We start from the raw sequence: 25358 nt of genomic DNA on the forward strand, positions 1-25358 counted from the left end.
CTTCAAAAAGTATATAGAATATTCAGCATGCCTGTGATTATTGTTACATTTTAGGTTTTAACTTCCACCCCAAAAAAACACGCCCAAGAAAAAGTAACATGGTCACAATCTGATTACATACACATTATTTAGTGGAAAGGATGAGTTGTCATATATTTGTTCAGAGAAACACTTTGTAAGACCATGAGAATGTTTTGCACCTTTATTGACAAAAAAAAAGCATCAGAGAAACGACAAGCTTATAGACAGAGACTCAACTGCACAGCGGCTCATTGGCCAATTCAATAAAGTCGAGACAAGCAGAAAGGAGCGCTAACTGATCTCTAACAGCCTGCCGTCTCCTGAGTGTTAAAAGATGTAAATTTATGGAAGGGCCCATAGGAAACACATATTTACAATACGTTTAGGTAATCACAAGAGACGTGAACGGGCACTCTAGGCCCCCCGGAGACGAAAAGCACTCAATACAAAACTAGTTTTTATGTGTCATTAATTCCCTCTGCATACTGCAATACATCCCCTTTGTAACGGCAGTAATACAGTAATCACTCACAATCACTCCGATAATTATCTGCACTCATCTGTGGAATGGAAAGAAAAAAAAGGGCGGGGGACAGAGACGTCCCATTTTAGCGCTCTGCCTCTTAAATGTTCATCTGGGAGCAGTGTGTCTGTTCAATGTGGATGGGAAACAGCTCAGTGCTTGGAGCAGCTTAATGATAGCAGCCGGTGGATGACACTGGCATAGCCTGCTCGTTAGACACACGCGTGCGCGCACACACACACACACTTACACGCGCACTCTCACACCTTTTTTCATGCTACATTGCCTGGCCGGGAGAACATAAAGGGTCATCTGTGGTGTGATGGGGAAAATGTGAGACACCTCTCCGGAGCTCACGTGAGGGTACATTTCACCTCTGAGTGATGTCAATGCAAAACAAAAGTCGATGCGACGCTCTAATGATAGCGGCGCAGACTTGAAGCGGTCAAATAAGTCATTGCCTTACATGCTCATTATGACCTCCTGCTATATTATCAGGCAGAAATCTGATGGATCGGCAGTCGTCCTTAACTCGGGAGCAAAAAGAGGGTGCCCTTTTTTTTTTTGCAAGAGAAATGCGTGTATGTGATTTCTTATCCAGTATATTAATCTTGACCATGTGACAGAGAGAAGGAGAAAATGCTGGACTTACTGATTTCATCGAGTATGAAATTTACAGGCAGGCCGTTAGTGGCCTCTAGTGGGAAAAGAATATACAAAATCAATTTGACAATTTACTGTATTTTGATGGTACAGGTTTGACAAGACTGCGAGAACAACAAAAAGCAATAAAACGTGTATTTTTTTTAAAAATAATTCAGCAAAATTGTCTACCAATAAAACAAAAATACAAATTCTTCATACCCAGAGATGCACAAGTATTTGTTTCATCATAAAAGCCAATGTTTAAATGCAGAAACGCAGTAGGCTTTTCCCATCAAAAATGAGAGATTTTATTCTTTAAAGGTGTATTTATTTTTGCGAGCCACTGTAACATTATGAAGTTTGAACATTAATATGGCACTTCAACATAGGAAAATACCAACTTCAATGTTTCAATTCAAAATGTATTGCTGTTGAGTTAAATAAGACTCCAGTGAAATTTTTAAAACAGTCATCTTGAATACAAATTTGTTGTACTTAATGTTAAATACAACTGAATTGTACTTACAAGAAAAAACATCATTGAAAAGTAAAATATATACAGTACTGGATTAACAAAAAGTGAAAAGATGTTTCAAACTGCATTCTTGTGTTTGATATTATTGTATGTTTTATTTGAAAATTTCATTTGCATTAAATCCAGTAATTCTTTTGCAAACCACGAGAGGGAGCCTGTGTACCACTATTGCTAATCGTGCAACACGAAGAATCCCTTTGCTTTTTTTTTTTTGGTTTGGATTTCACCATTTTGAAATTTCCTTTTATACATGTGCCTTATACAGTATAGGCCAATAAAGTTTTCTGTGTATTGAACTTTGCGACTGTTGTTATCTTTCCTCAAGGATAGCAAATGGAAGATTAGTCCTTGCACGAGGTCACTCCAAATTACTCTCTGGCTCACTACTTGCACATTACTCTTGACTGGGATTTTATTGTGATGAGCTAAATGCACAGCACATTCATATATTTACACACACAGAAAAAGTTCATGCCAATATGTGTAAAATGTAAGTGTACCAAGGTCATTTAGTGTCCATCCACATAATCCTACTCTAGGAGAGCCTCTTGAGTTTGCACATATAAATGGGTCCAAAATTAGCAGCTAAATGAGGGATGACCAGCTCACCCAGTTGGACGTCAGAAGCGAAGTGAAAGGTATTCCGGAACATGTGTGCGAGTGGCCGCAGGTCAACCACCTAGACAGGGAGAAACTAAAGTCAAGTCCAAAGATACGCCCTCCTATTTGAACCAGACGATCATTTTCCTCTACACTTTTGTGCTGCGTGCGTTGGCCTACACAAGGGGTAGGGAACTCAGGTTCCTCGAGAGCCAATCAATTCATCATGATTGTTTCAGGCTTCTACAGCTGATGAGCTGATCGTTTGAATTAGGTGTGTTGGAGTAGGGAGGGATCTATAACAAGCCGCATATGGCTCTTGAGGTACCGGAGTTCCCTAGCCTTGACTTATACTGACCTTAAGATGGATGCCATGATTCTCCTGCGCCAAGTGGATGGCTTGTTCGACCACACCAACATTCTGGATTTGAGAAAGCGTGCAGGTGGAGTAAACGATCTCCCCACCAGGACACGCTGCCACCACTCCCGCCCTGCAAGACGACATGTTTGTCTTCAGTTTACAGACACTTGCTCCTTGACTTGGACTCGTATCATTTTAAATCCATGCATTCAAAGTGATAACCGACCACGCGATTTTGCCAGTGACTGCCCTAGAAACAATTGTCACAACTCTACCGAAATGGCGTGTGAAAAATGTGTGTCATGTGCTTACAGCAGGAGTTGCAACTGTAGCTGCGGCAATCCTCGCCTCTCGCCTATTCTGCTCTTACTGAATATATTGTTGTCGTCCTCCATGAGAGCATGTCGGTCTGTGGTACAGGGAACATCCACAAGGACCTCAAATAAAAACCCAAGAGAACAAAGTGTGAGCGGTATGACTGGTGAGGCTTTTAATGCAATGAAAAGCTAAACGCAAAGAGCCTTACTTTATCAAAAGTATTTTGTTCTATTTCTCCCCATTTGGTGCCGTCGAAGGAAGTGATTCGAAGCTTCTCACGGGATAAAAGTTCATTCGGGACGTAACTTTGGAGCACCTTCTTTAGTCGTGATGTCCGAGATATGGAGGAATCATTCAAACACAAAAACCCTTGAATGTACAGATGAATGGGAAAAAAAAATAAAGTACCGGTAAGTAAATTCAAATAAAACCTTTTCCACATAGCACTAGTGTAGCACACATTTAGAACCACAGATTAACTTAATTCTTGCTCAAATTATGTCAAACTTTAATGAGATGTGTAATAACAAGCTTGGTTTTAATTTAAGATTAATTTCAGCTTCCACTTTTTTTTCCCATAATGAACAATAACACGCACAAGCAATGGGAAGACAACAAGGAAAACGCCTCATAGGTCACATAATTATCCAGATATGATATTCAGATTGCAATGGAAATATTTTGGAAGACCTTGTCGAGTGTGTCAGAATAACAAAGTTATCTTACTAATGGCCTGGGTCTGCAGTAAAGCGAGAGTCTTGCCTCCTGGGGCAGCGCAAATGTCCAGCACGTTGTGTCCCTCGTGAACATCAAGTGCAAGGCAAGGCAACACTGACGCTGCATCCATCAAGTAGTAGCCCAATAACCCGGAGGAGTCTGGTCTGAAGGGGACAAAACTGAATTGAGACCAAGTAAAAATGCTCGTGGGCTTGAATTACAATTCAGTAACTCTGTCACATCCAACATACAATATATCAATAATCGCACCTAGCAGGCTTGAAACGAGTGATATCTCCTCTTGGAAAGACTAAACATTTGATGTTAGGGCTGAGGTGCGGTTGCGATAACTGATGCTGCTCGAAAGTGCCACGTTGCTCCACAGATGTAGAGTCATACTTTTCACTGAATTCCACTTCTGGGCCTTGTTCGATGCATATATGTTCTGCAGACACAATCAATTGGGCATAATTAAAAATGTGACCAAAACAACCCCCAAAACATTCCAGCAGAAGAACAGAAAGCGTTTTTAGACACTAAAACATAAATTGTTACTTGATAGTTTCAATACAGGAAGATTGATAGCAGTGCTTCACACCCACCTTTTCTGTCTGTGACAAAGTCTCTGCATCCTTGGGATGCGAGATCTTCCGCAACATAATTTAAGGAGAAATTATTAAGCAGGGCGCCGTACTTTCTCTCCGAAAGCAAGGCAACTCGAACCGATGGCCAGAGCTGTCTCAGCTGACTGCTGTAAGTGACGTCAAAATGCTGCAAGGCTAAAGTGGTAGGTGGGTACTTGGGGCGAGAAGTAGCCTGTCAACAAAAAATGAAGTAGGGTCTGAACAGCTTTCAGAATCAAGTGCTTAAAGGGACACCACCGGAAATTAAATAGAGCTTTCAGTTGTGTGCAACTTCACAACCTAACACTAAAAAGTGTTTCTAATATTGTCGTGACTGCAATACTGTACTGTGACGATTGTTTTGATGTTTTGAGAGATTTGTTTAGATATGTGTTAATTAATTTTGCTAACGATTGGTCATAGTTTTCTGAACTCAACCGACGTTGATTTTATTTTTTTCCAACTATGCGTTTCAGACTAGACTGTCACCATTACATGTCTTAACTTTCGGACAAGTACCTGACAGCTGCATGCATCTCTTGCTCGTCAAAGTTACATGGTATGAGTCGTTTTTTACACATACCCATTTCCCTTTGACTCGATGCCTTCGGGAGGTGAAACATCTTAATTCTCGAATTTTTCGCATTAAAAATTGAGCATCCGAGCGCAGCGCCATTGTTTGAGGTACGTCAGTTATCTCTGTCCGGCGCTAAACTCCTATGTCTACACATGGTTCTGGATGACGTCACTTAGAGTAGGTGGGACACTAAACATAATGTCGGTACTCAATTGGATTATAGTAACATCGGTCAATGTAACTTCACCAATGATGCGGCGTTTCCGGTGAGCCTTCCCGACGTTTCCTCTGAGTGACCGACCCTTATGTCCTCGAGTCGACGGTGGCTGCCGAAGGAAGCGCTCAAGGACTAGAGTTGTTTCTGGCAATCCTTCGTACAATTTAAGAGTAGTAATCATGGTATTCGAAAGAAAAATGCTCACAACCGGCGATCCCGAAGATGAGGTAAAGGACTAAATCGGAATTGATGCCGCTAGAGTGCATTTTAAGACTCAACCTGTAATGCACCGTAGATAAGGTTACACATTCATTGGTTCATAAATCAGGCTGGTGTTGGGTTTAAAATATGATGACATCAAAAACGTAACTAGATGACAACCTCAATGTGTATATTTATTTTGCTGCACTGACAGTTGCCTATATCACTACTGTATTGGACATATAGGTGTACTATTTTGTTCCTTCTTTAAATGCATTACACTAACATTCTCATTCATTTTTAAACGCCCTTATTTACCAGGAAGAAGATGCCCCTGAAGAGGAAGAGGAGGAAGAAGAGGAAGACCTGGTGGTATGTTCTAAATGATTGATTCGTGTATCACGATGGGACTCCGTACCCTATTCCACACACAAGCTTCCCCAGTGGTCCACTCATCACCATGTTAGGATTTTTTTTGCCCCGAGTGGCTGGCTACCACATGTGATTACATTGTAGTACATTTTCAGAAATGGAAGAATGCAAACTAATAAGTAAAGGTGTCAACATTAATCTGCCAATTGACCACTGATCAATGCTCAAATGTGTTAAGTATTTTATTAAAGAAGTCATCATTTACAGCCATTATCTAACTCAAAATTACCCAAATTCTTTAATTCTCTGAACTGTGGCACCTGACAGGTAGGAAGTGGTGGAGGAGTTCGGGGAGCTAAATTGAGATGAGACCATTTAAGGATTTGAGACAAAATCATTTGAAAATAAACTCTAAAATCTACAGGAAGCAAATGAAGGAAGGCCAGAATTGGAGTTATGTGCTTCATCCTATGAGCTAATGTTTGAAGGTGAGCAGCAGCATTTTGGACCAACTGGATAGAACGTTAGGATGACAACCCCGAGCGGGCAAACATAATTCCTGCATCTAATAATGCTTATCCACTTTGATCCAACTACTCAATTAATCAAACGTGATCAATCAGATACTCACAAGTTACTTGCTAGCATTGCATTTAACTCAATACCCCTTTTTTTTGTCTCCTCCAGGACCCTTTAGAAACAATCCGTGCCAAGTGTGAGGAGACGGAACACTGCGTGCACTTAAAGGAGCGTCTGGAGCTTTGCGAAACCCGCGTCAACTCCAAATCCAACACAACGGAGGAGTGCACAGAAGAGCTCTTTGACTTCCTGCATGCGCGCGACCACTGTGTACGTGTGCAGAGAAAAAGCAGAGAAGATACCGGATTCTTTCTGTGTCTCCTAATGTCTCTTCATTGACCTTGTCTACACAGGTATCCCACAAACTGTTCCACAACGTGAAATGATCTGCCCACCAACCACCTGCAGCTGTGTGATCAACGTAACTGCCACGACTGTAAAATAAGGAGTACCTGCAAATTGTTATTCTAGATTAATACATACCAGATGGAGACATACTTTTTACTGTGTGCATTTGCGTGTATTGTACGAGGCAGTCTGTACATAGTTAAAGTAAATCCTGCTTTTATGGACTCAAGATTTCAGAATTTCATTGTGGTCAGTGTCTTTTGAGAAAGAACAAGCACTTCTGTTGATGCATGACTGTGGTTGTGATTTTTTTTCTTTCTGGACTAGTACGGGAAATAAAAGTTGTCTTTGGTTGCCAAGTTCATTGTGGGTCCCCTTGTTAGTTCAAAGGCTTGTTAGTTGGGTGTTTTGCACAAGGGCACTTCAGCTATAGAATAAAATTAAAATGGTCAAACCTCAAGCAAAAAAATAAATCTAAATATGAGTTACTGGAAAATAAAAACTTTATTTGGTACAAGAATCATAATAAATAGGGTGGGTAAAATGTCACGGGTTTAAAAACATGACATAACTGAACACATGATGGCAGTGTGACAACAAGTTTCTCAGGTGGCTGAAAAGTGGCAAGTGATGATGCAGAAACGTGCAGCTGGCGCAGAATTATTCTCACCAGGTGTTGTCTTTGTTGCTTAGGAGAGTGTAGTCCTCTACGGCACTCTATAGACAAATTGAATTGAGATTTTTTTTTTAATGTATTATTTTTGCAGTCTCATGTCAAAGAGTAAAAAGAACAGTGACATTCCTGTGTCTCTCAAAAGCAATAAAGTAAAAACCTAAATAGGGTGAACCAAATTTCAATTATTAAAAATAATAAATAAAAATCATATCTACACATAACCACGCGTTTCAGTCGCAAAAAATACCAGTTTTAAGCTAGCTGTCTGGCTGTACTACATCCCATGAAGTTATCACATTGATTTTCCGCGCCGCAACAACGAGGCACTCTAAAGTAGTCATGCCAGTGTGGCGTCTCTTTCCAGACACTGGCTGCCACATCTGACTTTTCTTTTTTTTTATAACTTTATGCTTGAACTTTCTCTTCGTGATGTGCACACACTCAGGGCTGACAACGAGGTGCTCTACAGCCAGCGCACAATTAAATGAGAAGATGAATTTTCAAGCTGAACACATGCACTGAATAAACACGGATACAAAGGCATTCAAGTTCTTATATAATCAGGCATGGGAATTGGACTTGAATTATTTAATAATTAATTTAATTTTATATTAATTTAATAATTATTTTATTATTGGACTGGAAAAAAATGATCAGGCTTTATTAACCCACCTGCATCAGCAGCCTCTCCTTCCTCAGCTTCTTGTAGAAGACAAGAACATCTGGGTCTGCTCGGACCACACGCGGGTCAAAGTCCATAACCCTCAGACCCTCCAAACTCCGAGCCCGAGACAGGGCCACGTAAGCCTGGCCGCTCTCAAACACCCGCGCTAGAGAGATTTCCACGCAGTCCAACGTCATTCCCTGAAATAAATGAACACTCATTACCGGTAATTGGATTGTTCATGCAGTTGTGGACTGGATGGAGCACTCTGCCCTGTCAACTTGTCTTCTTGTGAACACCACTCCCCAGTAATCTCATTTCCCCTGAAGGGAGACATGTATGCTTTTGCCTTTCTTTCTCTGGTGAAAATTAAACAACGCTGACACAAAGGCAGTGACAAATGAACTCAATTACCTTGAGGGCACCCCCCACTCCCTCCATCATTATTTCTTTTTTATCTCAAACCAATTGTACTACATTCTGAGATCAAAATTTTGAAATGTGTCATCAAGACAGCGGATAGATTTGTGAAAGCTCACTCTACTACTATTACAATTACCACCACCAGTGTATCTATTCGTGGGCCTTCAGAATGAGGGAGCTGGGATTGGAAAAATGCTGATTTACAAGATGTACACACCTGTGGAGCAACACATGTAGACAGACAATATCACAATTCTCAGATATATTACTCTTCATCCACTGGGACAAAACGACTCATATTGCAGCTTTTAATCAGTGCGCGTAGTCGTATTATACTGCCCCTCTGTGGCCAAAACAGGGACATCAGAAGGAGCAGCACAATGAATTGAAATGAAGCATTAAATCATGATGTCTAAACTGTCCAATTCTTTACCCTCTTTGTTAATATGTAGTATAGAGTGTCAGTTCCCTCAACAATATCACAAAAAATGTTTGGGTTTTTTTGTTTGTTTTTTTGGGGGTGGGTGGAGGGGGTGATTAATTGATTAATTTTCCACCCGGTTATGCAAGGAGATTTTCATCAATGCACACCGCTCAGCAGGGTTGAAAAAGTTTGATGTCAAGTATAAGTCACCACTTTCCCTTTCCTGACGCTGTTGGATGGTGACGTCTCCTTTTTACTCCATTACTGGAAAAAGACGCAGCCGAAGTTCAAGGCAAGGTTTACAAGCCCTCCCGGGGTGCGATAGTGACGTCTGGACTTTTTAATGTCCAGCTCTAATCTCTAATCTTTTTGGGGCCATTCAGTCAGTGGATCATAATGAGATTCACTGTCATGACACCGTGACAGGTGATTTTGCATTTGTTGCCGTTTGGACTCGTTTGACGGGCAAACATGACGTGGGAGCAACATTTTGACCTTGAATCAAAGTGATTATGCTTTAGGTCAGCAAGGACACTACAATAAAAAAAAGAACTTAATTTTGACAGAGCGGACGGGCTTGGACCCAAAAAAATGGAATATAAAAACTTGTTTGGTCGGGAAGGGGGGGGGTCTCTAATTTAAATATAAAAGCGAATGGCAACGTTGTTCTTTTAATCCATTAAGGCAATGTGAGGTCATCCCTCCATTATTTGTAGATCAACTTTGTACGGGCAGCCCACCTGGCTCTTGTGGATGGAAATGGCCCAGGCCAATTTGAGTGGCAGCTGCTGTCGACTCAGGTGGGTCCCGCCCCCGGACTTAAACACCCAGCGTTCAAGCTTCAACACTTCAGTGACGCCACACAGGAAGCGCACGCGTGGGAGTCCTGTCAGCATTGAGGAGGGGGGGAAAAATAAATAAATAAAAACACGAATCAGCTTTTTCTCAAATGAGCAGTTTCACACTGTAATTTGACGAACGTATTTAACATTTTCTTTTAGCTGACCAAAAGGTATATATAGACACACACAATCTACTCTTCAATTTGGAATGACCAAATCAAAGGGCTAAGCAGAATTTTTCAAGCGCACCCGTCTTTAAAGTTTCTGTGAGCCTTTGGCCTTTAAACTTTTTCAACCGGGTGGGAGGACTTTGAAACTGAAATAATCTTTTCATCCACAAATTCTTAGAAACCCAACTGGGCATATATCATGTAACATAAGAAACCTTTTGAAACCAAAAAGTAATGACTTTGAAATACTAAAAAGTCTTGTGCACTGCAAAAGTTTCCATTTTATGGTCAATCTGAATTTGAAAGGATGAAAATATTGATATTCACCCTGAGCACCCAAAATACATTCACTTAAAAGAGCCTCTGCATACTTGTGGTTATTGTTGTACTTTTTGTGTCAGGTACCAATTTTCGCAGCGATGCCAACCTCTCTCATTACCGCTCAAGAAAAGAACATTCTGACATTCTTTGTTACGCCGTTATGTAAGAGAGCTCAACAATTTTCTCTTTGAAACATTTTCAAATGATTCCTGACAACCGATGACAACTTCCCACGACAAAATGCGGAGAAACCGAAACACATGGCATCAACATTGATCATTTTCTTACAATTGTGATTTTTTGAATGTACAAAACTAAGGATGTGATAAATGGCTGAGGTCTCAGTTCCAACTGAAAAAATGTGCTCTTTTTTTTTTTCAAATCTTCTGTATCTATTCTGAGCCCTTTGAGACCGATGGGGTCACGGAGGATGGCACAAAAATACATTTGGACGATTATCTTTGAATGTTCTCATCTAAGCTTGCAATAATAAAATAAGTCTGTGCTAACCGTGTTTGCCAGGTTCGAACGCCACCACAACCCCTCGGGCTCCGTTCACCAGGCCTCGAGTGACATCCAGGTTCTTTGTCAGCATGACCTAGAAGAAAAAGATCCATTACCGCAACAACTTCACATGAATTAAAAATGATCATTATCGGCTGGCACGTTGACAATTTCGTTTTTTGTCTGTGTGTGTGTATACACACCTGGGCTCCAACTTTCAGATGAAGCAGTCTGCTGACAGGGCTGTGGGCGTCAATAGTTTTCACCAAGGCCGGATCGCTGTCTACGGCCTCAAACGCTCGCGTTGTCCCTGATGAACAAGAAGGCATATGAACTCCATTCGAAAATACGACTGAACGCTTCGAGTCAAACACACCAGAAGTTGAATGGATGTGGAACCGATATGCTTGTAGTTATTGCTCTGTTGCCTTTTTACAAGTTCTACTCCGAATGATGTGGATAACATTAAGCTAGGCGGTCCGGTCGGGGAGCGGTTAGTGCGTCAACCTCACAGTGCAGAGGTTCGATTCCGGTTCCGGCCTTCCTGTTTGGAGTTTGCATGTTCTACCCATGCATGTGTGGGTTTTCTCCGGGTACCTTCCACATCCCAAAAATATGCATGCGACCCTTGTGAGGATAAAGCAGGTTCATAAAATGGATGGATGGACATTAAGATAATAGACTTCAAAGTAAACTGATGCTGTTCTTTGAAATACACATTTAATTCTCTTTTTTTAATGTTTAGTTAGACAGTAAACTGGGTGTGACATTGTGCCGCAAATTATAACATTGACTCGTTAACATTGAACTCTCTTGCGGCTGCTCTATTTCCGTGTTCAACTGCGTAACCGATCGCCTTAAGTTTGAACTCTGCGTTGTCAGCACGTCTCGAGCGAGGAGCCATTTTGGGGTCGAAATATTACCATAATGACCATACAGAAGGAGTATGGGATTTTAAGGCGCGCTGTGAGATTTTGAGAAAATGGAAGGCTTTTAAGTGCGCCTTCTAGTGCCGAAAATCCGGTAGTGTAAAATGACCTTAAAAGTAAAACCAAGAAATTGATGGAAGTGATGTCATCAACGCGGCATGACTCATGACACACGGCAACTTTTGCCAATCATCACTCAAACTCCAACGAAAAAGCTGCCAAAGATGTGAACAAGCGAGAGAAAAGGAAAGGAGTCATACCTGGCAGCTGCTGTAGCTTGTTGTCATTGGTGAGCTCCACATCATCCTTGTGTGTGCACAGCCTGGTTGCTACGATACCGTCCCTGTTGATCTGACGGTAGGCGCTTTCAATCAATTTATTTGTGACCTCCTCGGTCGCCCTGCGCGGAGTTGATCAAGACATTTTGGCCGAGGAAATCTTTGAGTGTCGGAAGCTCGTTCGGAAAGGAGATTCGATTACAAATTTACCTTCCCACCCTTACTGACTGCAGGAGGGAGATGAAGGTCTGATCCGTTTGTCGTAGCACCTCTGTTAGCTCCAAGTTGACCTGGATGACTTTATGCCAACATCTGGCCTAAGGAATATCAAAAGTAACGTTTTAGATGAGCGCCTGCGATGCTAATCAAGAATAGCTAAGCTGTTGTCACATTTGTGAAAACTTTCAGTGCGACGAGTAAAAATTTTGACCAAAGCATGAATGAGCTCAAGTTAACTACACATTAGGTCACAGGTGTCAAACTCACGGCCCGGGGGCCAGATCTGGCCCGCCACACCATTTTATGTGGCCCGCAAAGGCAAATCAAAGAAGTCAACTTTCATGATGCTTGCTAAAATTTGTACCAAAATTTCAAATTCTCATTTCTAATAAAGAAGAGTGATACTGTAAGCATTTTCTTGTGACCAAACCTCTCATTACGGTCACTTAAACAATAGGTGAAAAACCGTTATTCTTGACATTCTTCATATGGTTTCAGTCATAACGGCCCCCCAAGGGTAACTCAAATGTGACCCACAACAAAAATGAGTTTGACACCCCTGTATTCGGTCATCAGTCCATATCGAACTCATTCATTTATTTCAAAAATACGACTCCCACCGAACAGGGAATTCTTTAGTTTGTCGTCTGATATAAATAGGGGCAAACTTCCTCAACATATACGAGTCATGTGTACTTGCGTCATTGTACCTGGAAACAAAACTTGGCTTTTTCCTTTCCCTTGGAGACAGGGGGCAGCTGCAGGAAATCGCCACAAATAATCAGCTGGATACCCCCAAAAGGTTCAGTGGACCTCCTCAATGACCTGTGCAGAGAGAGAAAATCTTTTGTGGACACTGGAGGAAAAAAAAGGGTGGGGGGGGGGTGGGGGTAATAGGGTGCATTACTGTGAGACGCTGTTGTTAATTTAGCTCTATGGATCTTACCTGGCCACAGACTCTAGCTTGTCAAAGAAAGTGGCGTCCACCATGGAGATCTCGTCGATGACCAGGTGTTGGCAGCTGGTCCAGTGCTGGAGCACCCCGGGCCTCTGGGCCAGCTCGATACACTGCTCCAGCGGGGCTGAGCCAGAGCCAATGCCTGGATGCACGTCAGGTACAAGTCGATGATGTGGCCAAGAGGGACATAAAAAGGTAAAACAAATTACAAGTGTCACAGTGTGAAGACAATTGATTGAAAAGGACCCGGAATGAAGGAAGACCCTCCAAAATGACATTGATTGTCACTCTGTGCAGATTTTCCAAGTTTAACTTTACTCAACAGTGAGTAAAGTTACTGTCAGGAATGGGCTGGATAGTGAACCCCAATATATTTGTCTATTTGGGGGGACTTATCCTCCATTATTTTTTGTATAACTTGTACAGCTAGCAAGTTGTACAAGTTATACAATTTGCTAGTCATTAGAAAGAAGAAATTCCGACTGACTGACCTGCAAAGTTGTGCAGTGTTGTTCCTCCAATGTGACATGCCGCCACGCCAGTGCTGGCGGTGGCAAAGGTGCTCTTTGGAGGAAGTGACCCAATTATTCTCTTCAGTAGGAAGGACTTCCCGGTACCTGAATGCATTGTGGATTGAGTTTATCAGAGTGAGCAAATATGTGTCATGTGCATATTTTTGTCATGCTTGGATGGGTTTTTGGGGCTATAGTCCCCATTTGCCCAAAGTCAACTGTGATAAGACCCGAGCTCTCGCGACAGAGGCTACAAAAAATAAATAAAGAATTTTTTTAGAGGTGTCAAAAATGAAAAGAGACAACTAATGGATGATTGGTTTAATTGGTAGAAAATTCTATGGATTTTCTGAATGTAGGAGAAAGCACGGGAACATAATGCAAACGCCACACAGATGATGTGCTTACCACCCTGCAGCATGTACTTTGTGCTATTGACGAATGTAAATATATTGCAATATTCTGTTTGTGAAATAACACCAGACATGAAACGCTACCAAAAAAAAAATATATATATATATATATATATCATACCTGCACTTCCTGTGAAGAAGACGTTCTTTCCACTTAGTACAGCACTGAGGACGGCAGTTTGTCCTTTGTTGAGCTTACGAGTTGGCAGAGAGAAGACGGGTTTCTTGCTGGGGTTGGCTTTCACCTAAAATAGTAACAACAAAAAAAACATTAGCTCACATCAGACGAATTTAGACAGAAAAAAATGTTAGCATTATTATAGAATAATAATTACACTAAAAGATGAGGGTTGTTTTTATTTATTTTGTATTTCCATCCCAAAATAATTGACCGACATTAAAGCCATCACAGTAGTCAACATAGAATGTGTTGGCAGCTTTCCACTCATATAGTTACCATGAATTAAATCGATTTTTCTTTTTTAGAATAGTATTTACATGCATGTATAGATAAAAGGGATTTTTTTCAAAGAAGAAAAATGTGCCTTGACATATCACTAATAAAAAAATAATAATAATTTCTAATATCCATACATCCAATTAGGGTTGTGGGAAGGTCCTGGAGCCTCTCCTCACTGACTTCAGGCGAAAGGCAGACAACACCCTGAACTGCTCACCAATCAGTCGCATGGCACATAGAGAGGCAAACAACCATTCCCACCCACATTCACATCGCCGCCGAATGTCGGATCTGGCCACAAGGCTGTAATACAAGATACTGAAAAATGTGTACTCACAGGACTAAAGTTACAGTCACTCCTTGGCCTTTTGACCTGTTGTCCCGCATTAGTGGTCTTATTAGTGCGGTCCGAAAGGCCTTTGGGGGGCACATTACTTCGAAGCTCATTGATCTTTTGGATGTCTTTTTGCTGAAGCGGGCTAATGGGCTCAAAGCAGCGGGGCAGGCCTGCTTTGAGCTTCTCTCGCCCGCTCGGAGTTTTGCGGGAGAGCCCGGCCTGGTGTTTGATGCTCAGGGTCCTGAGGAAGAGGCTGAGCTGGTCAGGGGGGCAGTTGGAGATGAGCACCTGAATGTTTTCAGGGAGCAGTTTGACAGTGCACTTCCCTTCTCGGGCGAACTTGGTGAAGAGTTTGAAGTTCTTCAGAAGATAATTTTGTGGCATTTTCCCGTCGTGGATGCGAAGGATGAGCTCCTGGAACTCATTGCGTCCCAGGAGAACAGAGGCTTTGCGGATGACCTGCCGACGGGCGGCTTGTCCTGAGGCGTTCAGGTGCTCTGTCGTCACACAACACTGCAGCTGGGCCCCGCCGTCCTCCCCTCCGGACATTGCAGAAACGTTCTTTAAAAAAAATTATCTATGTAAAACATTGAACTCATCATGGCCCTTGTATTTGCTAACAAAAATGAATATTTATCACAATTTACTCATGCATTTATTCAATTTCTCCGTTTTTTTTACAAAGGAGATGAGAATGTTCGTTCAATTGGTTTTACCGTTTAAAAATATGCAAGTAATCTTACATGACGACGCGTCGCGAGCTGACCTGCTTTATCCAGTAACGTCAACGTAACAACCAAACATGCATGTTCGAAAAATACAGATGCAAATGGACTGTCGATCAAAAGCAAATGTTTACCTGCCGATTGTCAACTCTTCCAAGACTCTCCAGTAAACTCGCGAAACGCCATTTCAAATTGTCGGCGTGTGCGCAATAAGCCAATCACAGATTGGAGATGTAGGCCAATCAGAGTGAGGCGATTTAAAAATGTAACCAATGAAAATGCGAGAATATGATCGCTCGTGCCGACCAACTGTTGATAGGTCGGTTGTGACGTCACAATATGTCCGTGTTTAGGGAAATAGCCGTAAAACAGGGGTCACCAACCTTTTTGAAACCAAGAGCTACTTCTTGGGCACTGATTAATGTGAAGGGCTACCAGTTTGATACACACTTAAATAATTTGCCAGAAATAGCCAATTTGCTCAATTTACCTTTAACTCTATGTTATTATTAATAATTAATGATATTTATCTTTGTGAAAACACTGATCATGTTAATGATTTCTCACAACAAATATATAGAAACAGATAAATATCAATATGCAACACTTTATTTTTATATTTTTCAAACATTTGAAAATGATCACTTCTACAACAGTATTATGAAATCACAATATCCCATTTTAACTAGCTAGCCACTAACATTTTTTAACAAATCATGAATTACTTTGCACCATGTTTGTACAAATAATAACTCATGTAAAATACAAAAATCAACTCTCAAATTTTTAAATAAATCATGTCACACTTTGAACTGGACACCAAATCTGTTATCTGTTTCTATGTCAATTAGTGGGAAGCCTGGCATTGCATGCTGTTAACCAGTGTGTTGTACTCTGGTGTGTAACTTGACACTGCAACTCTGAGTGAGTCTTGCAGATGTGCATCAGTGAGGCGTGTTCTGTGTTTGTTTTTGATTAAGTTCATGTCAGAAAAGGCTGATTCACAAAGATAAGTTGAACCAAACAGGCTTGCAACCTTCATAGCTGCTGCGCATACACCACTGTACTTTTCTGTGTCAAGAAGGCACCAAAAGTTTGGTGCAGCCTGATGGGCTTTGAGGTGGAGGTCATTTTGCAGTGTTACAATTTCAATCTCCACCTGTTCAGCATCCAGGCTGAATGTTGCACTTAACTGCTCAGCAATACATGATATGTCCACGTTCATGAAAGGGTTAGAAATGAACGACACACATGGCTCAAGCTGATCCAGGTCACAAAACCTGTTCTCAAACTCTTGACCAACTCTGTTTATGACCTGAGAGTACTTTTCTGCAACTTTGTCAAAAGCCTCAGATGCAGAAGCATTGTCTTTCAGCACCATCTGCACAGAGGGAAAGTGCAGCACTTTTTTTTCTCTGTAAATGCACAGAGAAAAGGCTCATCTTAGCTTTAAATGCATTTAAAGCACTTATCATATCGGCAACAGTCTTACCTTTGCCTTGCAGCTCACAGTTCAAACTGTTCAGTTTCCCAGTAATGTCCGTTAAAAATGCAAGGTCATCATCATTACTTCTTTGACAACATCCCCGTCTGTAAATGCCTTCTTTTTCTTAATCAAGAATTGCGTAGCTCTAAACGAGGCTTCGGTTGCTTTTTGGGAGTTTTTAACCGGTCTAGTGAAAAAAGACTGCCGTTTGCACAAAGCAGCCTTTAACTCACGGGCTTTCTCTGCTCGCAGTGCGCTGCCCGGTGGGTAGTTAGCGTGGTAACTTGTGTGACACGTAGTGAAATGTCTCTCCACATTGTGCCGCTTTGCTACCGCCACAGTTGCCCCGCAAATGAGACACACGCAGGATCCTTTCACAGTGGTAAAAAAAACTCTCCCTCCCATTCGTCGTGAAAATGATATGTTTTCTTTCTTTTTTCTGCCATTTTTTGGGGTAACTCTTCTCCTCAGTTTCGTTGCGTCTGCTAGCTTGTTTGTATGAGCGCAACAAACGCTATGAACTATACTAGGTCAGAGTTCATTTATATTAAACACAAAAAACATTTTAAATTAAGTGTTTTTATATATATGTTGTCATTTGTAAGTTACATGCAAGTCTGATTTAAACAACAATAGCAAAAAAAAAATTAAATAAAAAATAGAGGCAGCTCACTGGTAAGTGCTGCTATTTGATCTATTTTTAGAACAGGCCTGCGGGCGACTCATCTAGTCCTTACGGGCGACCTGGTGCCCGCGGGCACCGCGTTGGTGACGTCTGCCGTAAAACGTCTTGTGTATTTTAATCTAGAGAAAAACGCTATTTTACTTTTAATAACCACGTATACTGTTCACGAGGGGCATACCCGAGTAGTGTATGTCCAGTAGCGTACGTTTAACTTATGCCTTATTTGTATCTATCACTGTAAAATAGACATTTTATTATTGTGTAAATATTGCAGAGCATCCTATTTATACCAAGGTTTTTCAGTGGAACTCATTCCCATTGAAAAAGGGGAGACACACAAACTATCTCTCCATTTTCCATGACAAAATGTTGTCCTTAACTATTCATTTGCATATAAATGGACACTGTACATGTCAGCGTCCTTGTAACAAGACAAGTATTGTAAAAACAATAAGATCCAACTCAAGCATAATGAGACTGGTATATTCCGATAAGGAAAACCACAACTTACAATTCCAGTGTTGCAGTTCCTTTTACCACCAGCTGGTGACTCTAACATGGGACTGCATGTGTATGATTTGTACAGATGGTCCATGTATAGTAAACAGCGTGCACTATTACCCAAAACAGCCCGGGATGTTTCTACCTCTGAATTACAATTCTTAATACTCTTTGTTCCAAGTAAACAGATAACAAATTCCCCCGGCCCCCGAAACATTATCAGATGGAAATGGAAAAATACACCGAAATTGTTTCACAGAGGCACATGTTACAAATAGAGATCTTGGACTTTTGTTTTTCCCCTTCTTCCTTCCTTATTACTCTGTGCTCACAGCATCAATCGCAGTCTGCAGCAACATGCATTCAAACCCATTTTCATTACTGCCGAGCGAGTGGGATGGTTTATTATTCCGACGGCATAGAAGGAACCATATTTGCAAATTCCACCTCGTTTCTACCACTCTAATCATTAGTACGACATATATTCTGGTGCCTCTGTGGCTTCAGTGTGAATGATGCTTTCAACATTACATTCAAAATCGCAATCATGACTCACAAGCCTGAGTGTCGACCCTGAACGTCTGACAATATCTTGCGGTCTTCATCGGTAAGTTTTCATCTGCCCACCTGACATTCCCCGACACTCCCACATGCACACACCAACACACTAATGTTGACAGTGAATAATATTCAGACTGGAGCAGATCCTAGACGTGCACAAGCTCCTCCCAGTCGAGTGAATAATCATCTGCCTCCATTTAATACTGGAGAAAATAACAGCACAGCAGTGTACGTTTTGCCAGCCTAAAATGTAGCAGAAGCACTGACCTCGGTTTACATTTGAAATTCTGCTTCCAGTACATGTACGTGGACGTTAGATGTATTTGTCTAATCAGATTTCAGCTTCTATGTGTTGCCATGACAATATAATCTGCCCGGGGCCTTCAGAATCGATAGCTCCGACCCATGTAACTTTGATTGTTTCCTTACTTAATCCGATTTAAAATTCGTCCCCAAAGTGGCCTCAATGACGTTAGCATTTTTCTGTCTTGCGTGGCGATCTGCAAACATGAATAAACACGCATGACATTTATGGGTTTAGTCTTTTTAGCTAAATATTGATCGTGAACTGCGCCAAACGATGCGCGCGGCCTTACGTTGCAGAGAACAAAGTTAGTTTTGCTGAGGACATCTAAAAAGCCAGTCTTAAAAGTCATTTCTTGTTTTGTGGAGGAGACCCATTTCCAAAAATGCAATTTCACCCTTTATGTAACAACGATGCTGTCCTCAAGCCAAAAAACGTCAATGTCTTCCGTTTTCTCAGTGCAAGAGGTGGCTGGTTGCAGTTAGCTGACCATGACTCACTTAAGAAACATATTGTACGCTCACACTAAGCATTTGTCCCGACGCAAAATTACAAAATAAACTTACATCATGATTTTCCCATTTTGCAGTTCGTGTCTGCAATTACAATGCAAATTTCTCTGCGCAAATTCCCCGACTCAAGGGCCTTTACTTTTCCAAATTGGCGATGCGTGACTGAAAGTCTCCCGCTCGGAATTGCATATTCAACTCATCGACCTCGCCGCTTCCAATTTGTGGGCACAAACAACCTTGCTTGCGATCCAAAACGTCTGACAAGCACTCTAAATTGGGCTCATCCGGAACAGCACCCAGAAGATGTTGCAATGTCGACAGAAATATCAGCTCATAACTTCCCGTGAAAAATAAAAAGGTCGCATGACTCATCATCAGCGACACTGGAAGAGGAAGCATCAACCTAATTGCACCTTCTATACTATTTTGTCAAAGGTACGCAAATGATTTGGCAGAAGGCTCAGAGCATGAGGAATAAGCTGTCGAGTTCATATCCCAAAAGAGATCCCATAGCGTTACATCATCAGAGTGCAGATAACATTAGTTAGAGGCAAAGATGCTTTGGAACACACCTGAGTACCCTGCGCACAGACAATGTGCAGTGAGTCAGGCTGTTATTGAGGTTTTGTATGTGCGTAGGAGGAGGGAAAAGCCTTGAGATGTCGCTGAAGAAACATGCGGCTTTAGACACCCTGATGTTCCATCAATGGGACGAGAAGATGTCGAGGGAGAAACGCAGATGCTTTGACTCTGGCTATATTTGCATAAATGTCATTTCGGGTATAGAAAAGTGGTGACGCGTCACGTACATGAGCTTTGACCTTCTAAATACGCACTCGGTTGGGGAGGCGGCTCGATGAACATGACGCTCATGTCATATTTTGCACAATTTTGCCGAGGTATGGAAAATGGCTTTTTAAAAAAATGAATAACGCACATGAAAGAGCACTTGGGCAGTGATGTTCGGGTTCTACTGTTCTTCACAAATAGAGGGAAGTATTTTGATGCGATACTTGGACTGTTCTACAATCTTTGCTTGTTGGGGAAGATTAGCCCGGGTTGTTAGCGGGGAGGTACGGAGAGTTTTTGCCACTGAAAACATTTTTGTTGACGATGAAAAAGCTAACAAATTAGCGTCCTCATCTTCCTCCTCCAACAAATTACCAAATTAGTTGGAGGACACGAGTAAAATGATTTGAACCATCCTGTGCCTATGACATTAATTTGCAACAAACTACCGCGCCCAAAGAAAACCAACCAAGTGCAGATTCGATTTAAAGCACGTTGAATGTATCCTAATGGACCGATTGAATTATAAACAACGTTGCCATGGCGAAAACGGCACTTTGCTTCCAAACCCAAATGAAACGTGTCAGCCAGTACTTCGATTACACCAAAATGAATGTTTTCATGCTGTTGTATTGTTGCCCTTTGTTTTGCTAGATGTGAGCTGTCGCGCACACAAGTCAGATCTTGAAGGCAGCATTGTGACATTTTCATGCAAAAATGCTCTGTTAAAACAGCCCTTAGCTGTTAAAAAAAATAAATCTATATATATATATATATTGAATTGGTGACAAGCCAGTCCAAATCACACAATGAGCAGACAGAATGACAAAGCAGCAGTCTGAGTGTTATTTTTTAGATATTTTTCATTCACATCAGTTAATTAGTTGCCTCGTGGCAGCTCACAGCTCTGCAGACTCACTGTGCGTAACGAGGGAAAATATTCATTATGTAATCCAAATTCATGAACTGGGTCTACAAGTATAGGAGAAAGCTTACGTCACGCGTACTTTCAGTGGCAACTGCTTCGAGATGCTGTCGGGTTCTGGACCAACCCGAATAATGTTTTTGAAATCCAGTAATGCAGGCTCAAAAATATAAAACTAAAAAATAAAAATATAAAAAATATATTTATTGACAGAAAAGCACATTGATAAAGTACAAAACAGAAACTGCTGGTCACAAGGATCCAAGTGAAATGATGCATAAAACTAAAGCGCTTGCAAAAAGCGAGGTATTAGGGAACACCAAGAATAAACAAACGAAACGTAAAGAAGGCAATCGCGTGAAGGCAAAGATCAATCAGAAGAAAATTAAAATACTTACAAACTGGAATAATGGGAGCGACGATGGAGAGTATGGAAAAGTCTAGAAAACAACCCCTACAAGCACTACAGTGAGCAAGGTCAGTAATCCGACGAGAGGCTCTGCGGATTTTAAATACTTGTCAAGGCTTGATGGAGAAATGTGGAACAGGTGGGCCTGCTGGAGGGAGACGCCCTTCACTCCAGCTGCGGCTGGATCCATCCATCCATTTGCCGATCCGCTTTATCCTCACAAGGGTCGCAGGGTGTGCTGGAGGCTATCCCAGCTGTCTTCGGGCAGTACGCGGGGGACACTCTGAACCGGTTGCCAGCCAATCGCAGGGCACACACAGACGAACAGCCATCCATGCTCACACTGACACCTAGGGAAAATTTAGAGTGTTCAATCAGCCTACCATGCATGTTTTTTGGAATGTGGTAGGAAACCGGAGTACCCGGAGAAAACCCACTCAGGCACAGGGGGAATATGCAAACTGCACACAGGAAGGCTGGAGCCGGAATCGAACGCGGTACCTCTGCACTGTGAGGTCGATGCTCTAACCACTCGCCCACCGGGCACTTTCCACATCTAACATCTGATTTCAATTTCAATTTATTAACAATCCAGGTCTTAAATAAATCAATCAATCAGTAAAAGACCAACGCAAAATATTCAGTTTTGATGATTTTTCTAATGGTGGATGTTTGAGTCAAATAAGCTATTCTTCAAGATGATCATTTTGCAATGCATCCGTGTTGACGTGTTTTACTTGATGAAGTCCGACAGTTTATTTTCTTGTTGTTGCCCTTTCTTCATGCAAAATTTTGTAAGACAATCTCGGATCTTCATTCCCCCAGGGGAGTGATAAGCAAAAGAAACGGCACTACTGGGAAGGTAGTCTTTCCTCCTACACGTGTTCCCGCACACTCTCCCCAGAGTCTTTCACTCGAGTTGATGTTTTTATCGGCCGCCACTGGGCTTGACGGCGGTCATCGGTGCATCTTAGTACTGACCTCCCACACACTCGCACCCCCCCCCCCCCTCAGGATTCAGGATTGAACCCACCGCGCATTGAATCACCAGCATGCGTCCTGTCTTGCGTTTTTTTGCCGTCTGCTCCTTCTTGCGTTAAATAACTTTTCATCAGACGCCGTGAAATATGATGTTTCTTTGCCACCTACTCTTCACAAAGTGCAATACTATAACGCGTCCCACTCTTTCTAAAACGTTAATCATGTCATTCAGCCTCTTAGCGGGAATTCAGGATATAATGTGATTTATCCCCTCCTCACCCTCGCCGGGCTCACTATTCAACAGATTTGGATTGTGTGTAACGAATCCTCAAAGAGGAGCAAGTGGGCAACACAATAGCGTGTGGGACTTGAGCAAGGCGGACTAATATTATTTGAGGAGTCAGCCAAGGGGAAGAGGAGATGGCAATATTACTTCTTGGTGTCATATTAGTAACACATATGGGGAATAAGCTGCTGCCGACTACCTTTAATTGAACACAGGACCCACTCACTAATGCGTCTTCATAAAGCTTCAAATGCAATCCACAATGAAGTCTTTAGTATTACATTAAGTCAGGGGTCCCTAAGTGTAGTCCTTGAGATCCCCCTTTTGTTTATATCAGGTGTGTCATAGGAGGGAGGAGAAATCTCAAACAGGCTGGATAGAGACTCTTGAGCACCGGATTTGGGCACCTTTGCACGATAATCTGTCATCGACACGGCCATCATTAGCATTAGAAAAATAGTTAGCCGAGCCACCACAAAAAGGGTTGGAAGTCTACCAAAATCTTTAGCTGAAATCAATCTAAAATAATAATTTGGAATGGACACCAAGAAATCATTTGCAAACATGGTATAGACAAGAAGAAACTGGCCTCCTAGGCATGCTCAGGCGCATCCTTCTACACAAACCAAGTCAGCGGTTCTCAAACCTTTAGGTCTGCAGGTTCCTTATGAAGGGAAAACATTTATTCATGTCAAAATTTAACAAGGGAGGGAAGTCAAATGTAAACATTGGTATCATAATAAGCTTTTACGGTCAAGAAAAATACAAAAAGCTCAAAATCCAACTTGCAGGTGTCTGGTTAGGATTCAGCGCTCTCACCCAGGAAAGCGGTTCTAAATGTCAATATACTTTTGTGTCATGTATCGAAAAGCGTACGGTATATCCCCTCTCAGTTAGTTGTGTGTCCACATTTGACGCTGTGACGCCATTTCGAGACCCAAGCGAAACATCATATCTGGTGTTCCAAATCTCGATCCCACTGAGCAGCTGTGCGCTTTTGTCATCAACGTGGCCCATTTAGTCTGAGCCGTACATGATTGAAACATCTCATTTCCTGCAGCTGCTTGGCACACAACTGCGAAAAAGAGTAGAGACAGTAATAGTCGAATATGAATGCCGAAATATATATTTTTTTCCTTCCCTGAGGGACAGGAGACAGACCCGCAGATCAACTGACATCGCTGTGATAAAATGAACAGAAGACCGATCGCAATACAACATGGCGTCTGGAAAGCCCCTCGGAAGATGTCGGTGAAATTAGCTGGGAAAACAAAAAAGATTTGCAGAGAACGAAAAGAGAGAAACGGATAAACGAGATGCGAGGGGACATAGTAAATGAGCCTCAACTCCCTGAGGTAATGAGCTTAGCCGACTGCGGTAGAAGGAGCGGCGTAATTGGCCTGTCAAATGTGCAAAGGCAGCGACATAACCGATGAAAACGCCGGAGATGATGACGTCACCGTAGTAGCGGCGCTATATGCTGACGTCAGAGTTTTCACAGCGTCATCAGCAAATTAACGTCGCCCGTGTGGCGCCATGACACATCGAATCCAATCGCCCGGGCCAGAAAAGAAACTTGACTCACCGTGTTTGATGATATGTTTTCGTACGGCTCACTAACTGACACTGATAGGCCGTTTGAGTTTTGTGAGAAAAAAAATTTAACGCCTTTTGCGGTCCTGCTACGTACGTATTCTATTTTAACCCTTTCAGTGACGGCGCTTACTACAGTGGACAGCTTGTCATGGTTATCAGGTTACAGGGTGCACGAAAGGGTTAACTCATTAATTCCATATTCAGTGTTGCCGGCTGTTTTGACTGATCTTTCAAGACCCACAGAAATATTGTGTCTGTGACAATGTGAGCACAAAACCTAAAAAAAACCTGACTTTTTTCTCCGGTTTTACTAAACCCAAAAATGGAGGGCAAAATGGTCTTGGCTAAGTCGACCACAAAAATTGGTCGGAACGGGGGCGATGACCTTCGTAATTGTTGGAATACTCAATTGGTAATCAATTAGAAAACGATTAGTTCGAGACATCCCTAGTTGTCAATTATATATAATCACATTTATTTATGCATGGACACTGATTCTGTTAAAAAATAATGATTTTTCACAATAATTACAAGATGAAAACGACCTGTGAGTTAAAAGAACAAAGCGTTTTGCTTGAATAAAAAATAAATAATACTATTCATGAAGGATGGGATAAATGAAATCTGGATTTGGGACGTGTGTGGCTTTGATTGGGCCTTGTTACGCTTTATTAGTATTATGGTAATTATGGTAATTATATCAGGTTTATTGTGAGAGTGTTGAGTGTTTTGGCAATTCTTTGTATGGGATTTGGGAATAGTAATCCATGTTAATTGCATCACGACCACCCTCTGCTAAATATAAAAAGCTTGCGACAATTTGATTACCAA

The 25358-nt window shown here is 41.7% G+C and overlaps 3 protein-coding genes across 8 annotated transcripts in view; 1 reads left to right on the plus strand and 2 right to left on the minus strand.

Moving 5' to 3' along the window:
- The window catches only part of pif1 (PIF1 5'-to-3' DNA helicase homolog (S. cerevisiae)), an 89380-nt gene that overhangs the window by 56819 nt on the left and 7203 nt on the right, over positions 1 to 25358 (minus strand). Inside the window, exons 1-13 of one of the 6 annotated variants that reach the window (XR_007967230.1) lie at positions 15627 to 15726; positions 14768 to 15328; positions 14092 to 14215; positions 13537 to 13662; positions 13034 to 13187; positions 12798 to 12912; positions 12079 to 12185; positions 11851 to 11990; positions 10865 to 10971; positions 10668 to 10755; positions 9565 to 9710; positions 7986 to 8177; positions 7188 to 7354 (exon numbers count right to left, since the gene is read on the minus strand). Coding sequence is in view for 5 of the 6 variants with exons in the window: in XM_052088690.1 (XP_051944650.1) it covers positions 7304 to 7354; positions 7986 to 8177; positions 9565 to 9710; positions 10668 to 10755; positions 10865 to 10971; positions 11851 to 11990; positions 12079 to 12185; positions 12798 to 12912; positions 13034 to 13187; positions 13537 to 13662; positions 14092 to 14215; positions 14768 to 15316 (1899 nt within the window). In the remaining variant the exon portion in view is untranslated. Of the gene's footprint in view, positions 1 to 7122; positions 7355 to 7985; positions 8178 to 9564; positions 9711 to 10667; positions 10756 to 10864; positions 10972 to 11850; positions 11991 to 12078; positions 12186 to 12797; positions 12913 to 13033; positions 13188 to 13536; positions 13663 to 14091; positions 14216 to 14767; positions 15329 to 15510; positions 15592 to 15626; positions 15727 to 21653; positions 21733 to 25358 lie in introns of those variants that run through there. The other 5 variants (XM_052088690.1, XM_052088692.1, XM_052088689.1 and 2 more) reach the window with 5 other exon arrangements.
- nsun4 (NOP2/Sun RNA methyltransferase 4) lies at positions 1482 to 5084 on the minus strand. The gene is made up of 8 exons (XM_052088699.1): positions 4927 to 5084; positions 4323 to 4536; positions 3991 to 4165; positions 3730 to 3884; positions 3212 to 3372; positions 2998 to 3122; positions 2683 to 2815; positions 1482 to 2403 (listed from the first exon to the last, which is right to left on the minus strand). Exons 1-8 carry the CDS (start codon positions 5017 to 5019, stop codon positions 2260 to 2262), a joined length of 1200 nt encoding a protein of 399 aa, XP_051944659.1. The 5' UTR covers positions 5020 to 5084; the 3' UTR covers positions 1482 to 2259.
- Positions 5188 to 7001, plus strand: LOC127616891 (cytochrome b-c1 complex subunit 6, mitochondrial-like). Its single transcript, XM_052088705.1, has 4 exons — positions 5188 to 5364; positions 5660 to 5710; positions 6398 to 6559; positions 6643 to 7001. Exons 1-4 carry the CDS (start codon positions 5317 to 5319, stop codon positions 6673 to 6675), a joined length of 294 nt encoding a protein of 97 aa, XP_051944665.1. The 5' UTR covers positions 5188 to 5316; the 3' UTR covers positions 6676 to 7001.

The sequence above is a fragment of the Hippocampus zosterae genome, chromosome 15, assembly GCF_025434085.1.
Source record: "Hippocampus zosterae strain Florida chromosome 15, ASM2543408v3, whole genome shotgun sequence".
Taxonomy (NCBI): domain Eukaryota; kingdom Metazoa; phylum Chordata; class Actinopteri; order Syngnathiformes; family Syngnathidae; genus Hippocampus; species Hippocampus zosterae.

Bases quoted from the DNA above. Each gene is read 5' to 3' on its own strand.
- LOC127616891 (XM_052088705.1), top strand. From the start codon at position 5,317: ATGGTATTCGAAAGAAAAATGCTCACAACCGGCGATCCCGAAGATGAG. The intron at 5,365-5,659 runs GTAAAGGACTAA...CTTATTTACCAG, and splicing joins CCGGCGATCCCGAAGATGAG to GAAGAAGATGCCCCTGAAGA. The intron at 5,711-6,397 runs GTATGTTCTAAA...TGTCTCCTCCAG, and splicing joins AAGAAGAGGAAGACCTGGTG to GACCCTTTAGAAACAATCCG.
- nsun4 (XM_052088699.1), bottom strand. From the start codon at position 5,019: ATGGCGCTGCGCTCGGATGCTCAATTTTTAATGCGAAAAATTCGAGAA. The intron at 4,166-4,322 runs GTGGGTGTGAAG...TTGTGTCTGCAG, and splicing joins CTTTGTCACAGACAGAAAAG to AACATATATGCATCGAACAA. The intron at 3,373-3,729 runs GTAAGATAACTT...TGTACATTCAAG, and splicing joins ACTGCAGACCCAGGCCATTA to GGTTTTTGTGTTTGAATGAT.